General features: G+C 40.2%; 1 protein-coding gene across 10 annotated transcripts in view; it reads left to right on the top strand.

Moving 5' to 3' along the window:
- The window catches only part of LOC120530126 (RNA-binding Raly-like protein), a 1,108,526-nt gene extending 1,093,742 nt beyond the window's left edge, over window positions 1-14,784 (top strand). For 9 of the 10 annotated variants that reach the window (XM_039754308.1, XM_039754309.1, XM_039754310.1 and 6 more), the window contains 2 exons: window positions 3,087-3,134; window positions 14,066-14,784. In XM_039754308.1, the coding sequence (XP_039610242.1) occupies window positions 3,087-3,134; window positions 14,066-14,079 (62 nt within the window). In that variant the 3' untranslated portion in view covers window positions 14,080-14,784. The remainder of the gene's footprint in view (window positions 1-3,086; window positions 3,135-14,065) is intronic. The other variant, XM_039754312.1, reaches the window with a different exon arrangement.
- Window positions 14,785-22,725: the final 7,941 nt, after the last annotated feature.

The following is a 22,725-nucleotide window of genomic DNA, read 5'->3' on the forward strand; positions in this document are numbered from 1 at the left end:
CACCAACCCCCAGGTTTTTCCCTTGCAGGTTGGAGGGCCTACATGCAGATGCTGGGTGCAGATTAACGTCATAACCAGGATGGAGCAATTTCAGGTTAAGGTTAATTGCAGAGTCACTTTTGGCATTTATGGGATTCGAACTGGCAACCTTCCGATTGCTAGTGCAGATCTCTAGCCTTAGAGCCACCACTTTTTAAGGAAACGTCACAATTCACAATGACATTTTAATGAAACACATTCTTTTCATGCAAAGATCATCACAATTACTGCAACACTGATCATTTTACACACTACTGATGAACTGTAAAAACTATGAATAAAAACTACTGCAACAATCTATTATTATATGTATAAGGTGCAACTGACACCATTGATGAAATTCAGTAAATCACCGACTGTGCCAGCTGCACTTGAACTGGCTGCACACAAAGCACACAGAGGCCAACGCTGACACTGGCAGGCTAGTCGAGTGCAGCGGCTGAATCCCAGGGACAGTGATGCTGATTCGCTAGGGGGCGCCAGTGGCCATGAGCTGGCTGCTCAACGAATGGACGGCACGGACTGATCAGCTCCGGCGTGCTGGCAAATGGCATTGGGAATCGACTAGAGCCAGTTCCGGCGGTTTAAGGGTTAAAGAGCCCACAACACTCAAGCCGAAAGGGGACGTTTAAAGAACTGAACTTATGTATTGATTGTTTAATCGTCATTTTAAAGTTCTCCTGTGTTGGCTGGGATTGGCTCCAACAGACCCAGCGACCCTGTAGTTACGATATAGCTGGCTGGATAATGGATGGATGGATTGATGTTTCTTTTAATGTCCTGTTTTTACAAAGGTGGCTTAGGTTGGTTTTAAGAACGGGCTGTTGTAGTGCTTTTATTATTAATTATTTGGTTTTAGTGCAGTGACAGGCCTCCGCTGCCGACCAGTGCCACAAGTGGGTTAGGTGAGGTGTGGAACCTTCCCGTGGACCTAGCGGCTTTAAGTGGGGAGGTTTGTGGTAAAGTGAGGCCTGTGGCTGGTTGGCAAGTAATAAATAATTAAAAGTTGGCACTCGCGTCTTCCGGTGGGGGTGTGGTAGCGGGGTCTGAGCGGCTTTGGCACGAGATGTGGGAGCAGATGGTTTAATTCTCAGAATCTGTCACAGAAGGACTTCTCCTTAAGTCCAGGTTGCTCTCCTCTGGACAGCTTCATGTGCTACTATGTCTTTCTTGTACTCTAGATGTGGTTTCACTAGTCTTTATATATAATACACTACTGTGGCTGTCCGTTTGTCTGTCACCTGTAGCTCACAAACCGTTTGACCGATCGACTTGAGATTTGGTACACATATGCTACATGACCTCAAATGCTAAACGTACAGAGAAAGAGGAAAACTATAAGTCAAATGTATTCACTGCACGTTATCATGCAGTGCGCCGTTACTGGTCTTCTTCTATATTACGCTAGCTACCGTGGCTGTCAATTTGTCTGTCCAGGATTTTAAATCACCTGTAGCTCACAAACCGTTTGACGGATTGACCTGAAATTTGGTACACATATACTGCGTGACGTCTACTGTCAGCTTTCGGGGTGATGATTGACCTCCAAGGTTATTACTCTTTTTATTTTTATTTTATTTTATTGTGGAATGAAATCTTGGCAGCAGCCAGCAGGCCGGCCGTGCAGCACATGCGTATGGGTGCCGTTCTCATCCCTACCACCTTCGCCGTCACTTCTTCTGCCTCTTCATATCTTAAATCATTCTTGAGGCAGATTGAAGACTTAAGTGCCAGCTCAAGTGACAAATTAAACGTACTAAGTAATTGCAACACAAACACTGACGTAATTAGTTTTAACGCGAAAAGATAGCAACGAAAGAAGAGAAGAATCAGGCCGCTAGAGTGTAGAAAAGAAAAGCTGCTCAGGAAGCAACAAGCGCATCGACCTCTGAGCAAATGAATGTAAATGTACAGAAAAAGAGGATAAAACTAGGAATGCTCAAGTCAAGTGTATTCACCGCACGTTATTGTTACTGGTATGTTATATTGTCTGTGCATAATGTCCTTCAATTTATACTCAATAGTTTTACGATGGAATTTAACACTTTAGTTTCTGCGTTAATTACGTCTGCACATTGCTTAAAAGATGAAAATGTTGTGCAGGCCTAAACCCGTAAATCCTTTTCAGAGGTTGCCTCCTGTAGCTCAGTGTCTCCCAGCTTCTATTTACAATTGACGTTCTTTTTCCCCACATGCAGTGCTTTGCACTTTTCTACATTAAACTCCATTACCGGGCGTTCGCCCAGTTGAATTGTTTCTGCTGCCTCCTCAGTGTCTGCCACTACACCAGTTTCAGTGTCATCTGTGAATGTCACAAGTTTACTGACTACACCAAAATCAATGTCATCAACATAATTCAGAAAAAGTAACGGACCACAGACAGACCTCAGGTGGGACTCCACTGATGACCTCGCTCCACGTGGGGCGTTCTTCTCTTATCTGTACTCTTCATCTCCTGCCTGTTAACCAAAAACTCAGAGAATTAATCCGGTTTAGACTTGCACAGAGGCAACAGTGGGGGGACCTAACGCAGGTATTTAAAGTCCACGATGGCATTGATAAAGCAGATCCAGCAGAATTCTTTGAACTAAACAGTGAATTACATACTCGAGGACATCAGTGGAAATTAAGTGGAAGTGCATTTAGGCCTAAAACCAGGAAACACTTCTTTACGCAAACAGTTGTGAGAGTCTCCAGTCATTTTTGAAGATATCTGTAATTACAGTCATCCAATTAGGAGAACTTTTACTAGGGAAACACAAGTAAATGATTACAGAAATTAAGAATTTAAACAAAAACGTAAAACTCAATGGAGTGGCAAGGTGAAAATCTTTGTATGTAAAGGTTTCCATTTGGCTTCATTGTTCAGATGAGATTATTAATCCGGAAACCCTTGAAGTGACAATAGGCATATCACGCCACAAAAGGTCGGAGAACCCGCAGGTAACATGACAATCATTTCATGCAAACCACTAATATAATGTGATTTTTGTCAGATAAGATGCTAAATGTGAAAATATCTTGTACATTCTGTTTTTATTTTCTAGATAGAAAATCATGTATCAGATATAGAAGATACAAGCAACTAAATATCGGTAAGAGCATATTTCATTTGTATTTTATTATGTCAATAAACATAAGTTAGTGTTAACTTTAATATGGGGAGTATTTTTTTTTTTTTGTTCTTTGCTATAATGTGTCTGGGCATATTTTTGTATTTGCAGATATTTAATGTGGCACCCTGCCCGGGGTTTGTTTCCTGCCTTGCGCCCTGTGTTGGCTGAGATTGGCTCCAGCAGACCCCCATGACCCTGTAGTTAAGATATAGTGGGTTGGACTGACTGACTGACTGACTGACTAATGTCTACTCCAATCGATAAATCAGAATATTAGAACATTTCTGCCCAACAGGCTCACCAATTCTATGAACTTGTTTTCTCCAAAATGTCACACTACTTAGTAAGCTACTCAATTAGTTCTCGGTGTTACATACATCAGTGTTTCCCTACCTTTGTGGTGTCATAAGGTAAGGTTTTGAGCCCCTGTTTAGGGACTTTTGTTTTAATAAAATCCCTAACACACTGTTCCACCTACATCCTGACTGTGTGACCCGGCTCATCCTCGGACAGGTTATCGACAGTACTGGCTTCAGATCACCAGGGATGGTGGAGCTAACCCAGACTGTCACAAAATAATATTTTCAGAATTTCCTAATATTCCTTTCAGGAAGGCGCAGAAGGTAGTACAGCTTCACTTAATGAAAAAACATAACCCTTTATTAAACATATTCAAATCTGTAGAGTAAAAGAGTGGCTACATGGGTAATAGCAGATCAGCGCAGTAAGTGAACCACGCCACCCTGTCTGGGAATAGTCTTGTCTGGGTTCAAATTCGCAAGATGTACAGTATCTTTTACTGCCATAACCTGAGTTTTACTCTGTCACTTTGTGCTTATTGAGTGCACTTATGGGCGATATGGTGGTGCAGTAGGTAGCGCTGCTGCCTCACAGTAAGGAGACCTGGGTTCGCTTCCCACGTTTTGTGTGTTCTCCCCGAGTCTGCGTGGGTTTCCCCCCACAGTGCAAAGACATGCCGGTTAGGTGCACTGGCGATTCTAAATTGTCCCTAGTGTGTGCCCTGCAGTGTGCTGGCACCCTACCCGGGGTTTGTTCCTGCCTTGCACCCTGTGCTGGCTGGGGTTGGCTCCAGAAGACCTCTGTGACCCTGTAGTTAGGATATAGCGGGTTGGAACATGACTGACTGATTGCACTTGCATTGCAGATTAACACTAGAATTACCAGAGCCTACAAAAAAACTCGCACATCCGTCTTACCTTAAAACACTTCGCACCTCTCCATCATCGTCTTTTGTCCTTTAAAAATTGTTGATAAGCAGCAAGCAGCAACCAGTCTGCTATCACATCCCCCACCGGCACACAGTTTTCTCAGCTCAAGTCTGTTTATGTGCATGTCAGTTGCTTAGAGTTGTATAGAGTGAGAAGTCAAGCAAAATGACACCTTTTATAAATACTATATCATTATTTGGAACACATGCATTTCATGTGTGTTCCGTGTCTACAACGATCTATGTAAACACATTGTTAAAACAGAAACGTTTTTCATGTTTTATTAATAATTAACAAAATGTAGACATGAAGTGTAATAATGTCTGAAGCCTGAATTCCAAATATCAAAGAAACACTTTCACAAAAGGTACAAATACAACAGGCAAGCAGAACGGCTAAAATGTAATCCGTCTCCATGACACCTTCCAAAGACTTCTAAGCATAAATTGTCCATATCTGACCTTTAGCCTTCTAGAGTTTTAAAGCTTTCAGACATTTCAGAAATGAATACCTCATTTGCGTTTATGAATATGGCTCTGGTGTTTTGGTGGTTACTACATACGGTGTCCTCCATAATATTTCGGACAAAGACACATTTGCTTCTGCTCCAATGGGTTAAAATGAACAATCAAACAGATCAGACATTGTGATTAAAGCGCACACAGCAGGCTTTCATTTAAGGGGAATTGCACACATTTCTGTCACACAACAGTCAAATGTCCAGGAATACAAGACGCCAATTATGGGCTGAAAGGGTGAAATTGGAGTACATGAGGAACAAATTGACTAAATCACAGGGTCAGCTGTCGTGTGCTATGAGCTTGTGATGATCCCGTGCTGCTCTGGCCTTGCTACTTATTTACAGCACCAAGTCTAACTATCGGGCTTAGCGGTGTCATGGTGTGGAGAGCAGCAGACGAAAGACTAAGATGAAGTGCAATTGCAGTGGGCTTCTTGGAGTCAGAGAGGGGAGCAAAATTTCATACCTCCTCATAAACAGGATTTTGGGTAATGCTACAAAATGATTTCCGCTTTCATCAGATACACTATTACAGACATGAAAAAGCACTTGTATACCATTCAAAAATATGGAAACCAAATTTCATATTTATACCTGGACTGAAGTATAGTGTGATGGTGAATCAGAAAACATTTGATAAGGTGCCACATGGGCATCAAACTAAAAGAAGTTGGGAGTTCAGGGTGTAGATGGGGGAAGAATTGGCTCAGACACAGGAAGCAGAGGGTGATGGTGTGAGGGTCCCTATTGGAATTGGATGACGGCTATTTTTAATATATATAAATGATTTGGAAAGGAATGTAAATAACAAGCTGGTTAAGTTTGCAGATGATTCCAAGTGAGGTGGATTGGCAGATAATCATCATAGATGGGCTTGGATAGCACAGAGGCATTGTGGACGATGACATTTAATGTCAGTAAATGTGAAAATGTGAGGTTTGAATACGCAATGGGAGGTCTGAAAATCGAGAGTCCACCTTATGAGAAGGATTTAGGAGTCGTAGTGGACTCTAAACTATTGACTTCCTGACAGCGTTCAGTAGCCATTAAGATGACTAACAGAATGTCAGGTTATATAGCGCCTTGATGTGTGGAGTACAAGTCACAGGAGGTCCTGCTCAAGTTTTATAACACACTGGTGAGGCCTCATCTGGAGTACTGGGTGCAGTTTTGGTCTCCTGGCTCACAAAAAGGACAAAGCAGCATAAGAAAAGGTCCAGAGAAGAGCGACTGGGCTGATTCCAGGGCTACAAGGGATGAGTTATGAGGAAAGATAAAAAGAGCTGAACCTTTACAGTTTATGGAGAAGGAGATGTAGAGGAGACCTGAGTGAAGTGTTTAAAATACTGAAGGGAATTAGTACAGTGGATCGAGACGGTGACTTTAAAATGAGTTCATCAAGAACACGGCGACACAGTTGGAAACTTGTGAAGGGTAAATTTCGCACAAGCATTAGGAAGTTGTTCTTTACACAAAGAATGATAGACACTTGGAATAAGCGACCAAGTAGTGTGGTAGACAGTAAGACGTTAGGGACTTTTAAAACTCGACTTGATGTTATTTTAGAAGAATTAAGTGGATAGGACTGGTGAGCTTTGTTGGGCTGAATGGCCTGTTCTCATCTATGTTGTTGTAATGTTTAAAAATATATATATATAGTAAAAGGCGCTATATAGCGCCCGACCTGACACAGACCACGCAAAGGCACGTGTACAAAAACACACAGGCTTTTATTTTTCACGTCTTCCCCGTGCCACACAGCCCAAACACAGTCCCAAAGCACAAGCAATACTCTTCCCTCTCTGGTACCACCACTCCTCCCAGGCAACCTCGTCCTCTGAATGGCTCCCAAGAGGGTTGCATTGACAATCCAACACAATGGGCAGCACATTGAACACATTTTATAAGTGGTCAGAAACTTGTAAATAACTCATGAAAGAATAAAGTTACGTTAAAACCAAGCACAACATTGTTTTTCTTGTGAAATTCCCAATAAGTTTGATGTGTCACATGACCCTCTTCCTATTGAAAAAACAAAAGTTGGATCCAAAATGGCCGACTTCCAAATGGCCACCATGGTCACCACCCATCTTGAAAAGTTTCCCCCCTCACATATACTAATGTGCCACAAACAGGAAGTTAATATCACCAACCATTCCCATTTTATTAAGGTGTATCCATATAAATGGCCCACCCTGTATATATATATATATATATATATATATATATATATATATATATATATATATATATATATATATGAGGGATATCCAGAAAAAAAGGTTACAAGTGCCCTGGAGGGTGCAGGGAATTTTTTTTTTCAAAGGTTGGCATACCTGCGTGTAGGGGGGGTCCTAACAGTCAAAATAAGCCCGGGCCGTGTCAGTCAGTTGTGAAATGTCATCACAGAAAGCGAGTTCGTCAACCTCTGCTGAGGCCGTTTGCTCCACCTACCACCAATGCGAGATTCGTTCGGTCATCAAGTTCCTCACTTTGCGTCGCGAATCCGCGGCCGAGATCCATCCATTTTCACCTTTTCACCAAACTGAAAGAATTCTTGGGTGGGAAACTTTTTTCCAACGATGAGAAGGTGAAGGAGACAGTGGAGAAGTGGCTTTGGAGGTGGAGCGGAGCGTGTCGACGGGTATAAAAAGCTGGTGCCCAGGCTGAAGAAGTGCATCGAAGTTGACGGCGATTATGTTGAGAAATAAACACATATTTTGGAACATACCCCGTAAATTTGGTTGAAATATATTCATTTTTCAATTTTTAACAGCTGTTGTAACCTTTTTTTCTGGATATCCCTCGTGTATATATATATATATATATATATATATATATATATACAGAATATTCTAAATAGCATAACACAAAAGCAAGTATTTTAACCCAATGTCACAGATACAAAACAAGCAATGCATAGAAGAATTTATTTATTATTATTATTATTATTATTTATTTATTTTTTTGCAGAAATATTAAAAATAAAAATACACATCATCATACATTAAACAGCTAGTCTTCAGTAAAAACATGGAGAGTTGGTTTCCCTAATGAAGAAATGCCCTTAATATCTACGCCAAGTGGCCACGGTTGATTCTTCCACCACATTGCTGTCAATGGCCCAGTCAATCCACACATTTAAATTTCCGGCTGCGCCTCAACCAAACCCAAGTCTTCAGTCATAGCCATTTTCTGATGCCCTGTATTTGTCTTTCTGGCTCCAACTCTCATCCAATTCCGTAAATTTGTTAGGTGCACAATACTGCCTGGCTGCCAGTTTGGAAACCACATATTGACAGACGCTGCCAGTTTTTTCCTTGCCACATTCCTTCGCTATGTCATGGAGGTATCTTTGCAGGTGGTCCCCAGATCTGCTATGAGTATACGTTATATAGAGTTGTCCGCTGCTACACAGATGGCACTGTGATGGGACGTTCTTTATCGATGTCGTCCAGCTTGCGATATTTAAGTCAAGTGGCTTTATTGTCATACCATTCATACGCCGTATTGCAGCACAGAATGGCACAAAATAAACATAACCACAGGACTCGTGCAAGACAGTTAAAAAAGTAAACTATACTATTAATAGATAGATAAATAAATAATAGGTAGGTGAATAGACTAATTTGAAGTAGGCAGTAATTAATAAATAAATAATAATTATAACAAATAATCCAAAACAGCAAATGTACTGATTATGTACAGGGGGAGTCCAAATTCTGTTAACACTAATGGATTATTTTGATCTCGACCACACCTTTCCAGGTTCGATGAACAGGCCAAGGTGGACCATTGCCGCGGCCTCCACACTCCCCTGATTTGACACCCTGTGATTTCTGGTTATGGGGTATGGTGAAGGTGTGTGAGTTTATAGCATTAAAGTTTGTGATATCAATGACCTGAAGGACAGAATACGGACTGTGGTATCATCTATTCCCCCATGAAATGTCTGTCTGGGTTTTAAATGGTACTGTTGCTCGTTGGTTTTTGTGCACTGAACATGATAGCGAACACGTTGAGACATTCCTGTAAATCATCCTGCACATACTAAGTATGTTTTGTGAATAAATGGTTTCCTTCAAATGTTAACATAATTTTAACTCACCCTGTATTTGCTACTAGGGGCAGATCTGAGGGTAGGGGGGTCAGGACCACCAAGTAGTAGAAGCTGTTGCAGATTCTGACAGAACTGGTTTGGATCCTATGGTAGCTTCTGCTAGATGGAAGTGGGACAAAGAGACTGTGGAAGCGATCCTTCACAATGCTGTAGGCTTAGCAGGTGACATCTTTAATGAAGGGCAGAGAGGTCCTTCTCTGTTGTTTGCACAATCAGGTGTTCAGCTCCATGCCAGAGTCTGATTAGGAAGTTCACAATTATCTAAACAAACTTGACAAAAGGGAAATCGCTTCAGAGTTTGAAAAATAATTTAAATAAAATGCTCTGAATTATGGGTGGCAACACCTTTAGAGTGTGAATTACGTCCTGTGAGTTAGCATCTGAGTGGGCCCCCGGGATTTCCTGCCTCCGGCCATGCATGACCGTGAATCAGATTAAGGGGATTACAAAATGTCGTGTTTCGATGTGTTGAACGGTTGTGTTGTGTGGACTCGGTTGCATTGTTCAGAAATTTCAAGAGCAGGAAACTAGTAATGACTTAAAAATAACAAAGAAATCGACCAGGTGAGGTGTCATAATTTGTTTGTCAGTTTAAATCAGTGCTTTACATGTCTGGAAATCATTTTGACTTCCCAACTGTTCGATAACGAGAAGGGCAGAAAAATGTCAGGAGAAAAGCCATTTGAAAAAGGAAAAGAATCCTGTTGAAATGACTCAGCTACAGTTTGTTTCTGATATTTATTTTTTATTCTCTCCATACAAGTCTGGCAAATGCAAACTAAGTGACTTGTTTGGGTCAGTCAGTGAGCTGGAGGTGGAAATGCTTTAAAATCGGGTTCCTTAGCTGCTACGCCACAATGCTGGCCTAAACAGTGTGGGAGCTGGAGAATATTCAGCAAACATGAACCACTCTGAAGGTTTACTTTAACACCCCAAAGTGTCTTTTAAAACTGGAATTATGCTGTGGAAGATGAGAGATGATATAGAGATGAACACGAACTGCAGAAATGTCCTTAACACCGAGTGGACTGTGCCCTGTCCAGGGTTTGTTCCTGCCTTGTGCCTTATGCTGGCTGGGATAGGCTATAGCCACCCCTCACCATCAGGACAAAGCGGGGTAGAAAATGACTGACTGACTGTCCTTCACAGTCGCTGGCTTGACTACGGCGCCCGGTGGTTCCAAACAGTCAGCCTCCGCCACGACCCTCAGCCATAGATCATGCAGATTTCAGATGTTAGGCCAGTGAAATGTTCCAGTGCTTCTGCTGCATACGTGAGCGCCCTCTTGTGGTCTCTCATCACACTTATAATAATACTACTACTAATAATAATTACAGTTAACACATGCACTTCGAGGCTTTCAGGAATGGGTATGCAAATTGATTTCCTACGGGTCAGAATATGCTTTTATAATGAAATAAAATTTGATCTGTTTCTGGTATGTACAATGTTATGATTAGAAATATTATCATTACAGTATATAATCAATGCATGCATGTTAAAAATGTTGCATGCAAACTGATTTGTTATATGTGAGAATATGTTTTACAATGCAAAAATAATATAATCTTATATAACTATATTATGTAAGTATTACAATAATTTACAATAATATGTTTATAGCTTTAATTGCTTTATACAGTTAATGTGTGCACTTCAAAAGCTTTGTATGCAAATTGCTCTTTTGTATGTGGGCATAATAATAATAATAATAATAATGATAATAATAATAATAATTGTATTTATATAGTGCCTTCCAATGTTCAAGATGCTTAAAATAAAAATCATACACATAGTTTCTGCATAGAACAATAAACAATTAAACACAGGATATACAAAACATTAAACAGAATAAAAGAATGAATAAATCAGAGTATAATACTAAATGCTTTAATAATAACAATAATTATAATAAAATAATAACTTAATTAACACATATACCTTGATGCTTTGAGTAGTCTGGATTCAAGTCAATTTTCTAAGGGTGAGATAACAGTTTTATAATGATATAGCAATATTTATCTGTTCCTGGTGTGTAATTATAATGATGTGGTATTATTATAATTATACAGTTAATGTGTGCAGTTTATAAGCTTTCTATATAAAATTATTAATTATATGTGAGCATGGTTTTTATACTATTATTATTCCTCCTAAGTGAAAAAAACAATCATAGATTAATAAAGTATCAAAATGATAACTTAAAATTATACAGTATATATATATATATATGTGTATATATAATTTAACATATAGCTACTATGTAGTTAATCTTAAAGCTCTTCAAAATGTGTATTCAAACTGACACAATGCAGGAGCAAACCCTGGACAAGGTGCCAGTCCATCTCAGGGTACACACACACACACACACACACACATTAGGGCCAGTTTAGCATTACCAATTCCCTCATGTTAATATATAATTAGAATAATAACCTTAGTTAAATGGTTAATGTATGCACTTATTTTTGTGTGCATACTGATTTATTATATGTCAGGGTATCCATCCATCCATCCATTATCCACCACTTATCCAAGGTCGGGTCACGGGGGCAGCAGCCTAAGCAGGGAAGCCCAGACCTCCCTCTCTCCGGCCACCTCCTCCAGCTCCTCTGGGAGGACCCCAAGGCGTTCCAGGGCCAGCCGGGAGATATAATCTCTCCAGCGTGTCCTGGGTCTTCCCCGTGGCCTTCTCCCAGTAGGACATGCACGGAACACCCCCACCCCCAGGGAGGCGTCCAGGGGGCATCCTAACCAGATGCCCAAACCACCTGAACTGACTCCTCTCAATGCGGAGGAGCAGTGACTCTACTACTCCGAGTCTCTCCCGGATAACTGAACTCCTCACCCTATCTCTAAGGGAAAGTCCGGCCACCCTGTGGAGAAAATTCATTTCTGCCGCTTGTATCCGCGATTTTGCTCTTTCGGTCACTACCCAAAGCTCGTGGCCATAGGTGAGGGTAGGAACATAGAACGACTGGTAAATCGACAGCCTCGCCTTTTGGCTCAGCTCTCTCTTCCCCACGACGGACCGTTGCAGAGCCCGCATTACTGCGGATGCCGCACCGATTCGTCTGTCAACCTCCCGCTCCATTCTTCCCTCACTCGTGAACAAGACCCCGAGATACTTAAACTCCTCCACTTGAGGCTGTACTGTGTTCCCAACCCAGAGAGAGCATCCCACCCTTTACCGGCTGAGAACAATGGCCTCGGATTTAGAGGTGCTGACTCTCATCCCCGCTGCGAACCGCTCCACTATTGCCACCTGTACAGGAAATAAAATGATAATATAATTACATAGTCACTATAATCTTATAAAATATTTGTATAAATTACATAGATTAGATGCACTTTAAAAGCTCTGGGAAATTTGTATGCAAACTGACTTGTGTTTTTCAATGCATGATTTTACAATTATGTGATAATAATCATATTTTATTTTTATAGAATATTATTCTTTGATAGGAGACATGTAAAAATTATAATAAAATGATCATAATAATTACTTAATTAACACGTAATTTAAAGATTTGAGAAGTTTGTATGCAAATTGATTTATTATAGATGAGAGTATTCTTTATACTAATGTATACTGTATAACTATCATTCACTTTTAATATAAAATAAAATTAACTAAATTGTTAATGCATGCTCTTGAAAACCTTTGTATGCAAGCAAATTTATTTTATGTTATAGTCTGCTTTAAAAATAAAAAGTTAACATTTTACATATTCTTGTTATTATGTAATTATAAGAATCTACTAATAATAATTATGTTATTAATGTATGCACTTGTTTGTGAGCAATCTGATTTATTATATTTTACTGTGTGCTTTTATAAGCATAATAATAATAATAATAATAATAATAATAATAATGTAATTATTATCTTATAAAAATTGCATTATTATTTATATCAATTTCATAGTTAAGATGCACTTTTATAGCTCAGGGAAACTTGTGTGTAAACTGACTTTTGTATGACAATTATAATATCATTTTACTTTAATAGAATATTATATCAAAGCAGAAATGTAAACATTTTTGCAAAATAATAATAACTTACTTAACACGTAACTTAAAGCATTGAAAAGCTGGTATGCACTGATATTATTAATTATTAGGTTAATGTTTGCACTTTAAAACTTTGTCTGCCAACTGACGTATTATACAGTATGTGCTTAATTATGTTGGTTTAGTCATGTCATTCTCTAACCCGCTGTTTCCTAACACAGGTCACGGGGGTCTGCTGGAGCCAATCCCAGCCAGCACAGGAAGGGCACCAGGCAGAGTGCCAGTCCATCGCAGGGCACACACACACCAAGCACACGATTGGATCACCAATCCACCTAACCTGCAGGAGGAAACCCACGTAGACACTGAGAGAACATGCAAACTCCATGCAGGGAGGACCTGGGAAGCGAACCCGAGTCTCCTAACTGTAATGCAGCAGAGCTACCCACTGCGCCACCGTGCCACCCTATTTTGGCTTATATTTAGGTTATTATTATCAGCTGTACAGATGATTCTACAGTACTACTAAAAACAGTAACAATAATAAATGATGACTAGGTAGTTATTCTCGTCTTATAAAATGTAATTAATTTTAGTTCCATTAGTCAGCACACACACTTTGCAGGCTGGTTTATCACGCGTGTTCATATTTTTCAAAGCTGTATTTCTGAGAGGTCTCCATGCTGTCTTTGTGGCTGGCAGATCAACTTATGGTTGTGAAATAACAAACTTTGCCCTGAATAAATGTGACCGGGGGTGACATAGTGGTCATCCTGCCGCCTCCTATAGCCCAAGCGTTTTAGATTGAAGTCCCAACTTCTTTGGTTGTCTGCATGACCTCCCTGTATCGAGTACTCCAGTTGTCCTCAGATCCCATTAACTGGCATTATATGAATGGGCTCACGTGCAGACGACTGGCCACCTCTGTCCTGCACTGGTCCCTGTCTTGCACTGAACTGAGTAAACTTGGTCCAGCCAGTCCATGGATGACCCGAGTGAACTGACCTTCTCTGTTATGTGTTGACAGGTGTGGTGAACTGAAGACGTGGCTGAAAACACACAAACCCTGCAGAGCCGGAATGTAAACGGATTCAGCTACGCCTGGCCAATCTTCATTAGCAACAACTGAAAGCCAACCGAACAAAGCTATATTTTGAAATAGATGTCTTTTCTTTGACAGATTCTGTAATTTATATGCATTCAAATGCCTAAACTATTTACAAATATGACTAAATTCTGTATATATTTGTAATTTTTTTCCCCCCCGTTTTTTTGTCTTCGTTGTGAAGTACTGGACATCAAAAGTTGTGGTTGTTTTCAAAAAAAAAAAAAAAAGCAATGGTACGTCTTTGTTACACAAAGTTTACGAGAGGAAAGGACACAAAGAAGTCAGGTGGTGCTTTGGGTGGAGCGTTTGGCTCTCCACAAGACGCTATAGAGATAGAAAAGTGACCCAGGAGTCGCTGCTTCATTTACTGTCTTTGCAAGTTTCCATTATGTTTATGTCAAGCCTGTAATGATGTTCTGACAAGTTGTTATGTGATAGTTTGTGAAAGAGTTTGGAAAAAAATGGAACAACAAGCAGATATCGTAATTTAAATGCAATCTTGATCTTGTATAGAATGTAAAATATATGTAAAGCTATTTTTATGATACGCATGTGTGTTGTTAATGTGTAGATTTAACGGATCACTGCACATGTAATGTGACTTTTGGTTTTGTTGAATAGACGCACTGCAGAGTTAACGATGTACAATTCATGAGTATTACTACTGTCGATATTATTTCGGACTGGGTCGGTTCTTTGTAACTATCCAGAATGTTCTCATTGATAGCTTTCTCGATATCACATGTGTTTCAGTCTTCAACACAATTGAACATTCATATGGCAATGTTTCCAAATCAAAAACTGTAATAATGTAATTATTTTTCATAAAAGGAACATTTACAAACACATTGTAGTAGCATAGTAGCTAATCCCAAAGACGTGCGACTCTAAATTGGCTTGGCGTGAGTGAGCGAGTGAGTGAGTGGGTGAGCCCCGGCTTACAATGGCACCTCACCTCCAGTAGGTTTCTGCCCCTTGAACTCAGAGCTGCCACAGTAAACTGAATTAGCAGGTCCAGAGGGATAGAAAGTATGTTAACAAAATGATAAAACTGCAATATAGAATATGAAGATGATGATGTGTGCAAAGAAAGCACAAACAAGCAGATAAAGAGTTGGGGCCCCAAACGATACCCCATTCGTTCTTGGGAACAAAAACCAATGGTTTCAACACAGAAGTCAACATAAAACGTCTGTTGCTGCATGCTGTGGCTGCCAGTTTGCCAAGATTGTGCAGCAGGCTTGGTGCCAGGCTGTCTTCACGTTGGCTGGGGCAGCAGCAGCGGCGGTCATAGTCGCAGTGCATTGCAATCTAGTTAAGTTAAGTGGCAGTCCTCCCTGGCGAACATTGTCAGTACCACGACTAGCTGGGGACCAATCAGCTGAAGCTAGAACCTCACATTCGTCTTCGATCACTTGTATCAAAATCGGAGTCCGATAAGTCAGTCCAGTACAGAGATAATAACAGGCAAAACGTCGTCCACGGATTATTTTGTTTTACGCATCCCCTTTGATCTCTCGCCAGATGTCAGTCCCATTTTGGCTGCTGTTTGCGCCTTGCTATTCACGCGAGTGCAGGACATCTCAGTCAAACCAATGAATCTAACTTTCCTTCTAGCAACGAGAGGCCAACTAAAACATAACAGTTGGTTTTGTCACCGTTTACTGTCGATTATCATCGTCAACTCCTCCTTTTGACAAACGTTGACATCAGTCCTGAAAGAGTTAATGTCCAGAATAAGTGAAAATTGATGATTCGACTGCTGTTGTTTGCCAGAGTAGAGAGCTTTCTGTTTGCAGCATCTTAAAGATAAGGGAATGGAGAGATGGTGCAGAGAAATTAGGGATCATAACTGGGAAGCTCAGGATGTGTAACCAGAATCACAGACAGAGAACAGAGCAGGACATCGCAAGCCAAAACAGGGCCAAGAAACACAAGGTGTAAACCGTAATCGGAGGGCGGTAATTAGGAAGTTCAAAAAATAACAATATGATATGATGCAAATGTTTTTTTTGGCTTTTTCTTTTAGGACCCCATATCTTGAATGATTAGGAAAATGTGGTGTTGGACTTTTTAAAACGTCATGACATGTGACCTTCAGGAAATCGCCTTCCAGCAATGGCACGTCTTAGCTAACTAGTCTCCACAATGGCGGCATCCAGAAGGAAAACAAAATGGCATGCCGGGAAAACGTGAATAGGTTGTAACGCAACAAAGTAAAAGACGAATACAACAGCCTCAGAAACCCCAAAGCCATACTCAATTCATTTTTAGATGCGAAGGAACAGTTTGAAAAAATGAAACTTACAAATCAGACTACGACATTCTCTCCGCTGAGGTCTGCCCTACTTGAAAGCTGCTCCGAAAATGCATGCCGAATTTTTAGCTCACAGGCGGTGTAAAGGGTTTGTGGACTGGAAGGGGTGGGGCTTGTGACGATAGGGTGGAAGTGACATCAGGGCATTTTAAAGATGGAAATAGGAGTGCAGTTAGTGACTGTGCATCACCCCTATTCTTTCCACCAAATTTTAGCACATGTGGGGCATTCCTCATGCTTAATATGTTAATCTACAGAGCTGAACATACAACATTTACTTAAAATTACAGTATAAAAAACAAAATGACTGGACACATTTAATTTATAAAATATCTCACTTTCTCTATTTTAATTATAGAATGAGACACAAATACAAAAATGATTTTATCACATCCAGCTGTATGAATCTATCTATCTATCTATCTATCTATCTATCTATCTATCTATCTATCTATCTATCTATCTATCTATCTATCTATGTAATGCCTTTTATTCTATCTATCTATCTATCTATCTATCTATCTATCTATCTATCTATCTATCTATCTATCTATCTATCTATCTATCTATCTATCTATCTATCTATCTATCTATCTATCTATCTATCTATCTATCTATCTATCTATCTATCTATCTATCTATCACTTGGCAATATTGGCTATGAAGCAGGAGCCATTCCCAAATGGGACAGCAGCACCTTACAGGGCACTTTCAGTCACACACACAGCTTTAGTGTCGGACCATTAAGACCCCTCAGTTAACATAACATGTGTAATTTATCTGTGAGAGAAAGAGTCATCTTGTTTTCAGATCTTAATAAGGACAGCAGTATAGGGTCATTATTGTCACATACACCGAGTACAGTTATATTTTTACTTACACATGCTAATCAAAATACCAAACGTTGCCACTCTCTGACACAACAATTAGTGAGTAGCATAAGTAATACAGTACTAATAAAATATATCGCTGAAGAGAGGCAAAGTATTCCACTTGCATAGCTGGAGAAGTGCTTGAGTGAGTCACGTTGTACAAGCATTTCACAAACCTCTGCAAACCTCTTCTTAAAGGCTGGAGACTAGCGAATATTATCCCATTATATAGAAAAGGTGGTCAGGCTGATCCAGATAATTATAGGCTAGTAAGCTTTAAGTGCAACAAAAATGAATTAACAGAAGGAATTATTAAGTAAAAGATGGAGTAGCACATGTCTAGAACAGGAGTGTAAGCAAATACTCAACAGGGATCAGATGAGGAAGGTCGTGTTTCAGTAATACACTGGAGTTTGATGAGGAAGCAACAAAGGCAGACGATTAGAGTGGTGCATTATAATATTATTTATTTTGAGTTTTAGAAAGCTTTTGATTAAGGTACCACATGAAAGGTTAGTCATCAAACTAGAAGAAGTATGGTGTGTAGGTGGGTATAAAATTGGCTCAAACATGGGAAAGCAAAGGGTAATTGTAAGAGGAACATTCTCTGAAGTAGGTGATGTTATGAGTAATTAGCCGTCCCCCACGGATTTGCCCGCGTATTAGTGAAACAGGACAGTGAGGGGAGCCCCGCCCAGCTCTCTACTCCTGACATCATTCCTCCCCCTCCTCTTAGCCCGCAGCCTCTCTCTCGGATTAGCGTGAATATATCGCTCCTGCAAGCAAACTATGATTCCTAGCGCAATGAGAGGAGTCGCAAAATCAACCGGAATGTTCAAGCAAATTATAGAAAAAAAAAACGAATCTAAATCTGTTAAGTAGTTCTCTCATTCGCTAACTAAACGGAGTTAAGGTTACAACCTGAGGGTGGTGCATGAGTGAGGAGGGCCCCGCCCCCCTCACCGCAGCCTGATGAGTCTCTCAGATTCAAGCTAATAAATCGGTACCGCATGTGATCTATGATACTTAGCACGATGAGAAAGTTGTAAAATCAATGAAATGTTGAAGCAAATTATAGAAAACAATAAGATCTAAATCCGTTAAGTAGTTCTCTCGTTCGCTAACTAAGCGGAGTTAAGGTTAGGCCCCGAGGGTAGCGCATGAGTGAGGAGGGCCCTGCCCCCTCACCGCAGCCCATTGAGTCTCTCTCAGATTCAAGCTAATAAATCGGTACCGCAAGTGATCTATGATACTTAGCACGATGAGAAAGTCGCAAAATCAACAAGAGTGTTCAAGCAAATTAGAGAAAAAAAAATAGATACAAACAGGTCTAAAAAACTATAAGAAATTTCATGCTTGAACCATGAAATTTTTAAAATCGTTTCTTAGCAAGTACCTATGGGCCAAGGGTAACCTACATTCCAAATTTCAAGTCCCAAGTCGTCATGATTCGGGAGATTTCGCGATGAGTGAGTCAGTGGTATTTGGCTTATATATATATATATAAAAGATATCCAGCCGCGGTCAGTGTTGTGACCGTTGCTCATTTTAATACATACATAAATGATCTGGACAAGAATAATATGGTTAAGTTTGCAGATGATACCAAACTAGGTGGAAAGGTGGAAAATGCAGAAAGAGCTCATTTGTCACAGAGGGACTTGGACAGCATATATGCTTAGGTGGATTTGTGGCAGGTGAAATTTAATGTCAGTAAATGTAAAAGATTACATGAAGGATGTAGAAATGTTATGCAGTTGAATACACGATAGGAAAGTACCTGGAAGGCATAGTGGACTATCTACTTCCAGTGGACAGAAGTGATCAAGATGGCTAACAGGATTTTCTTATCTATAAACGTCTATGTGTGGAAGTGTGTGCGTCTGTCTGTCTGTCCGGCCCGAAAGTGTGAAGCTACAGCATGAAGCATGAAAAGAGAAACTCACTTAGCCTCTAATACACAAGCGAAGCACATCAGCAAAACAGAACCTCCAAGGAGAGAGAAACTCGATTAGTCGCTGATAGACAAGAGGGGCGAGCACATCGGCAAAACAAAACCTCAGAGGAACGAGAAACTCGCTTAGTCGCTGATAGACAAGCGAAGCGAGCACATTGGCAAAACAAAACCTCACAGGAACGAGAAACTCGCTTAGTCGCTGATACACAAGCGAAGCGAGCACATCGGCAAAACAAAACCTCAGAGGAACGAGAAACTCGCTTAGTCGCTGATAGACAAGCGAAGCGAGCACATCGGCAAAACAAAACCTCAGAGGAACGAGAAACTCTCTTAGTCGCTAATACACAAGCGAAGCGAGCACATCGGCAAAACAAAACCTCAGAGGAACGAGAAACTCGCTTAGTCGCTGATAGACAAGAGGGGCGAGCACATTGGCAAAACAAAACCACCGACAAAAGAGAACCTCACTTAGTCGCTAATGCAAAAGCGAGGCAAGCACATTGGCAAAACGAAAACTCTGAGGAGAGAGAAACTCGCTTAGCCGCTGATAGACAGATAAAATCGAGCACGTTGGTACAATGAAAAAAGAGAACCTTGCTTTGTCGCTAATACACAAGTGAGGTGAGCAGATCGACAAAATGAAACCTCCGGGGAGAGAGAAACTCGATTAGCTGCTGATAGACAATGGAGTCGAGCAGGTCAACAAAACAAACTGCCGACAAAAGAGAACCTTGCTTTGCCGCGAATGCACATTGATTGATTGACTGAAGTGCCAGAATCCATTGTTTCTAGGACCCCGGGCTTTATACAGCACAGCCTAACACAGCTTGTGTTTTATCACAAAGTGTGGAGTGCAAGTTAAAGGAGGTTGTGCTCAGGCTTTATAACACACTGGTGAGGCCTCACCTGGAGTACTGTGTGCAGTTTTGGTGTCCATATTACAAAAAGGACACAGCAGTGCCAGAAAAGGTCCAGAGAAAACAACCAGGCTGATTCTGTTCTAGACGTTGAAGGAACTGAACCTTTTGAGTGTGAAAAAAATGGAGATTAACTGTGATGTGGTGGAAGTGTTTAAAATTATGAAAGGAATTGGTACCATGAATCCAGCTGTTAATTTGCAATAAATTATGCAAGGAGAACAAGGGGACACAGTGGGAATCCTGTCAAAATTTCATACAAATGTAAGACAGTTTTTCTTCACGCAAAGAGGCACAACACTGGGAATAATTGGTGGTGGTGCGGTGGAGAGTAGAACTTTAGGGAGTCAAATCTCGACTTGATGTTATTTTGGACAATCTTGGTGAATGGGATAAGTGAGCTTGTTGGTCTGAATGGCCCGTTCACATGACGCCTTTTCTAATGTTTTTAAAAACCCAGATTGGTGATACACTGTATTATGATTTTCTGATTGTGACTCGACTACAATTTTGAAACATCAGTAGAGGCTGTCTTGTAAATTCAGACACTTTACCTGCTGTACCAACGTTTTATGTATCTGTTTTTCATGGTGTTGTATGCTTTAATCTGTTCTGTAACTTTTTGGAAAAATTCTCGACCAAGATAAAGTGCAGCACATGATTGAACACAGAAGCTGAATTATTGGGGTCAATCAAACATCTCCAGATCCAGCTATGTTCAGGCGTCCTTTGAAAGCAGTGGTTCTCAACCTTTTCTGTGCCCCACACCCCAAGAAAATTTTCATGTTTGCACCCCCTGGAAAAGGTGTACTGCATCACATTTGAAGATGAAGAAGTCAAATTTCTCATTTTTGAATCACAAATTGAACCACATGCAGTACTTTGGGTGCACAAACTGAAGTTAAAAAAAAGCTTTTAAATTTAAATAAAAACTGAGCAATTTACCTTTAGAAATCTCAATAATCTTGAAAAAAGTGTCCCCTGTGAAGCTTAGACACTCGATTGATGATCCTGGAATCGAGGCATCAAGCGCTGAGAAGAAACGACACGCAATCAATGATCCAGAATTTTAGGGAGTTGAAGACTTTCTTGATGCAGTGCCAGTGTGCCTCTAAGCGATGAAACAGTTGATGAGCTTTGCTCCCCCTGTAACATCTGTACTGCAGTTCAAAAACAGATATGCCACACAGTTCAATTTGCCCTGCTTCTGCCAGGACTGCCAGTAAGAGAGACCGGCTGACTGTAAGCAGCAGGAGTTGTTTCCATTTCAGTCCCCCTTTGCAAAAATGTCCATCAACCCTCAAAATCAGTGATGTTACATGAACAGAGCTCGCACAGAAATCATTACTAGACCTCATTCTTCTTTACGGGTCATTGCAAGATCCAAAGTCAATTTTCCTAAAAAAAATGTTATTTGCCTTTACAAACAATCGGCCTGTAATGAGGAACCCACAAGAACATGGATTTCTGTGGCTCATTCACAGGTGACACCGACATGTGCAATGCTTGATTCTTTTCATATCGTAGAACAGGAGCACTGAGTAATAAATGACCTACAGATGATGGCACACTGCAAGACACAGATTACACCACTAGATAGATAGATAGATAGATAGATAGATAGATAGATAGATAGATAGATAGATAGATAGATAGATAGATAGATAGATAGATAGATAGATAGATAGATAGATAGATAGATAGATGTTAATTTTGGTATAGTAGGTAGGATAAGATAGATATACAGACAGACAGACAGACAGACAGACAGACAGACAGACAGACAGATAGATAGATAGATAGATAGATAGATAGATAGATAGATAGATAGATAGATAGATAGATAGATAGGTGACAATTGTGCATGTTGTTCTTGATTCGTTTCATATTCTAACATAGGCGCACTAGCTAATAAATGACCTACAAATGGTGGCACACAGCAAGGCACTGATTGCACCATGATAATGTCAGACACCGCACCTCACTCGATTCTGACAAATCCCTACACTGTCTTCCTCTTGGCCACACCCCCTAAAATGATATTTTCAAACCCTTTGGGAGTGTAGGGATGCCAGGTTGGGAACCTCTGTTCTAGAAAATTTTGATTGAATTGTGAATGACTTGACTTGATCCTCTGCACTACAAGTTCTGAAAACAATGGAATCAAACAATACCGAATAAAAACAAAACGATTTAATGATGTGTACGTTTAGCTGTTAATCTATTTAATGGTAACACGTAGATTAAAGAGGACTGAATGGTACATTTTGTGTTTTCCTTTTTCCTTTCATTTGTAAATGAATTCCTTACTTTGTCGGATATTTTTTGTCATTCAGTTGTGATGCACATGACCAATAGAAACTTCCATTCAGGAATAATAACGGTTTACTTTGACCTTCTATCAATATCGATGTTTCAGTATTGTATAATATACCTGACACCTTTCTTTTTTTTTCTTTGTTTTTTTTTTTCTTTTTTGTCTCCATAAGTAAGTCTAAATGTGTTCATGTAAACTT

Source organism: Polypterus senegalus, chromosome 5, assembly GCF_016835505.1.
Source record: "Polypterus senegalus isolate Bchr_013 chromosome 5, ASM1683550v1, whole genome shotgun sequence".
NCBI lineage: Eukaryota > Metazoa > Chordata > Cladistia > Polypteriformes > Polypteridae > Polypterus > Polypterus senegalus.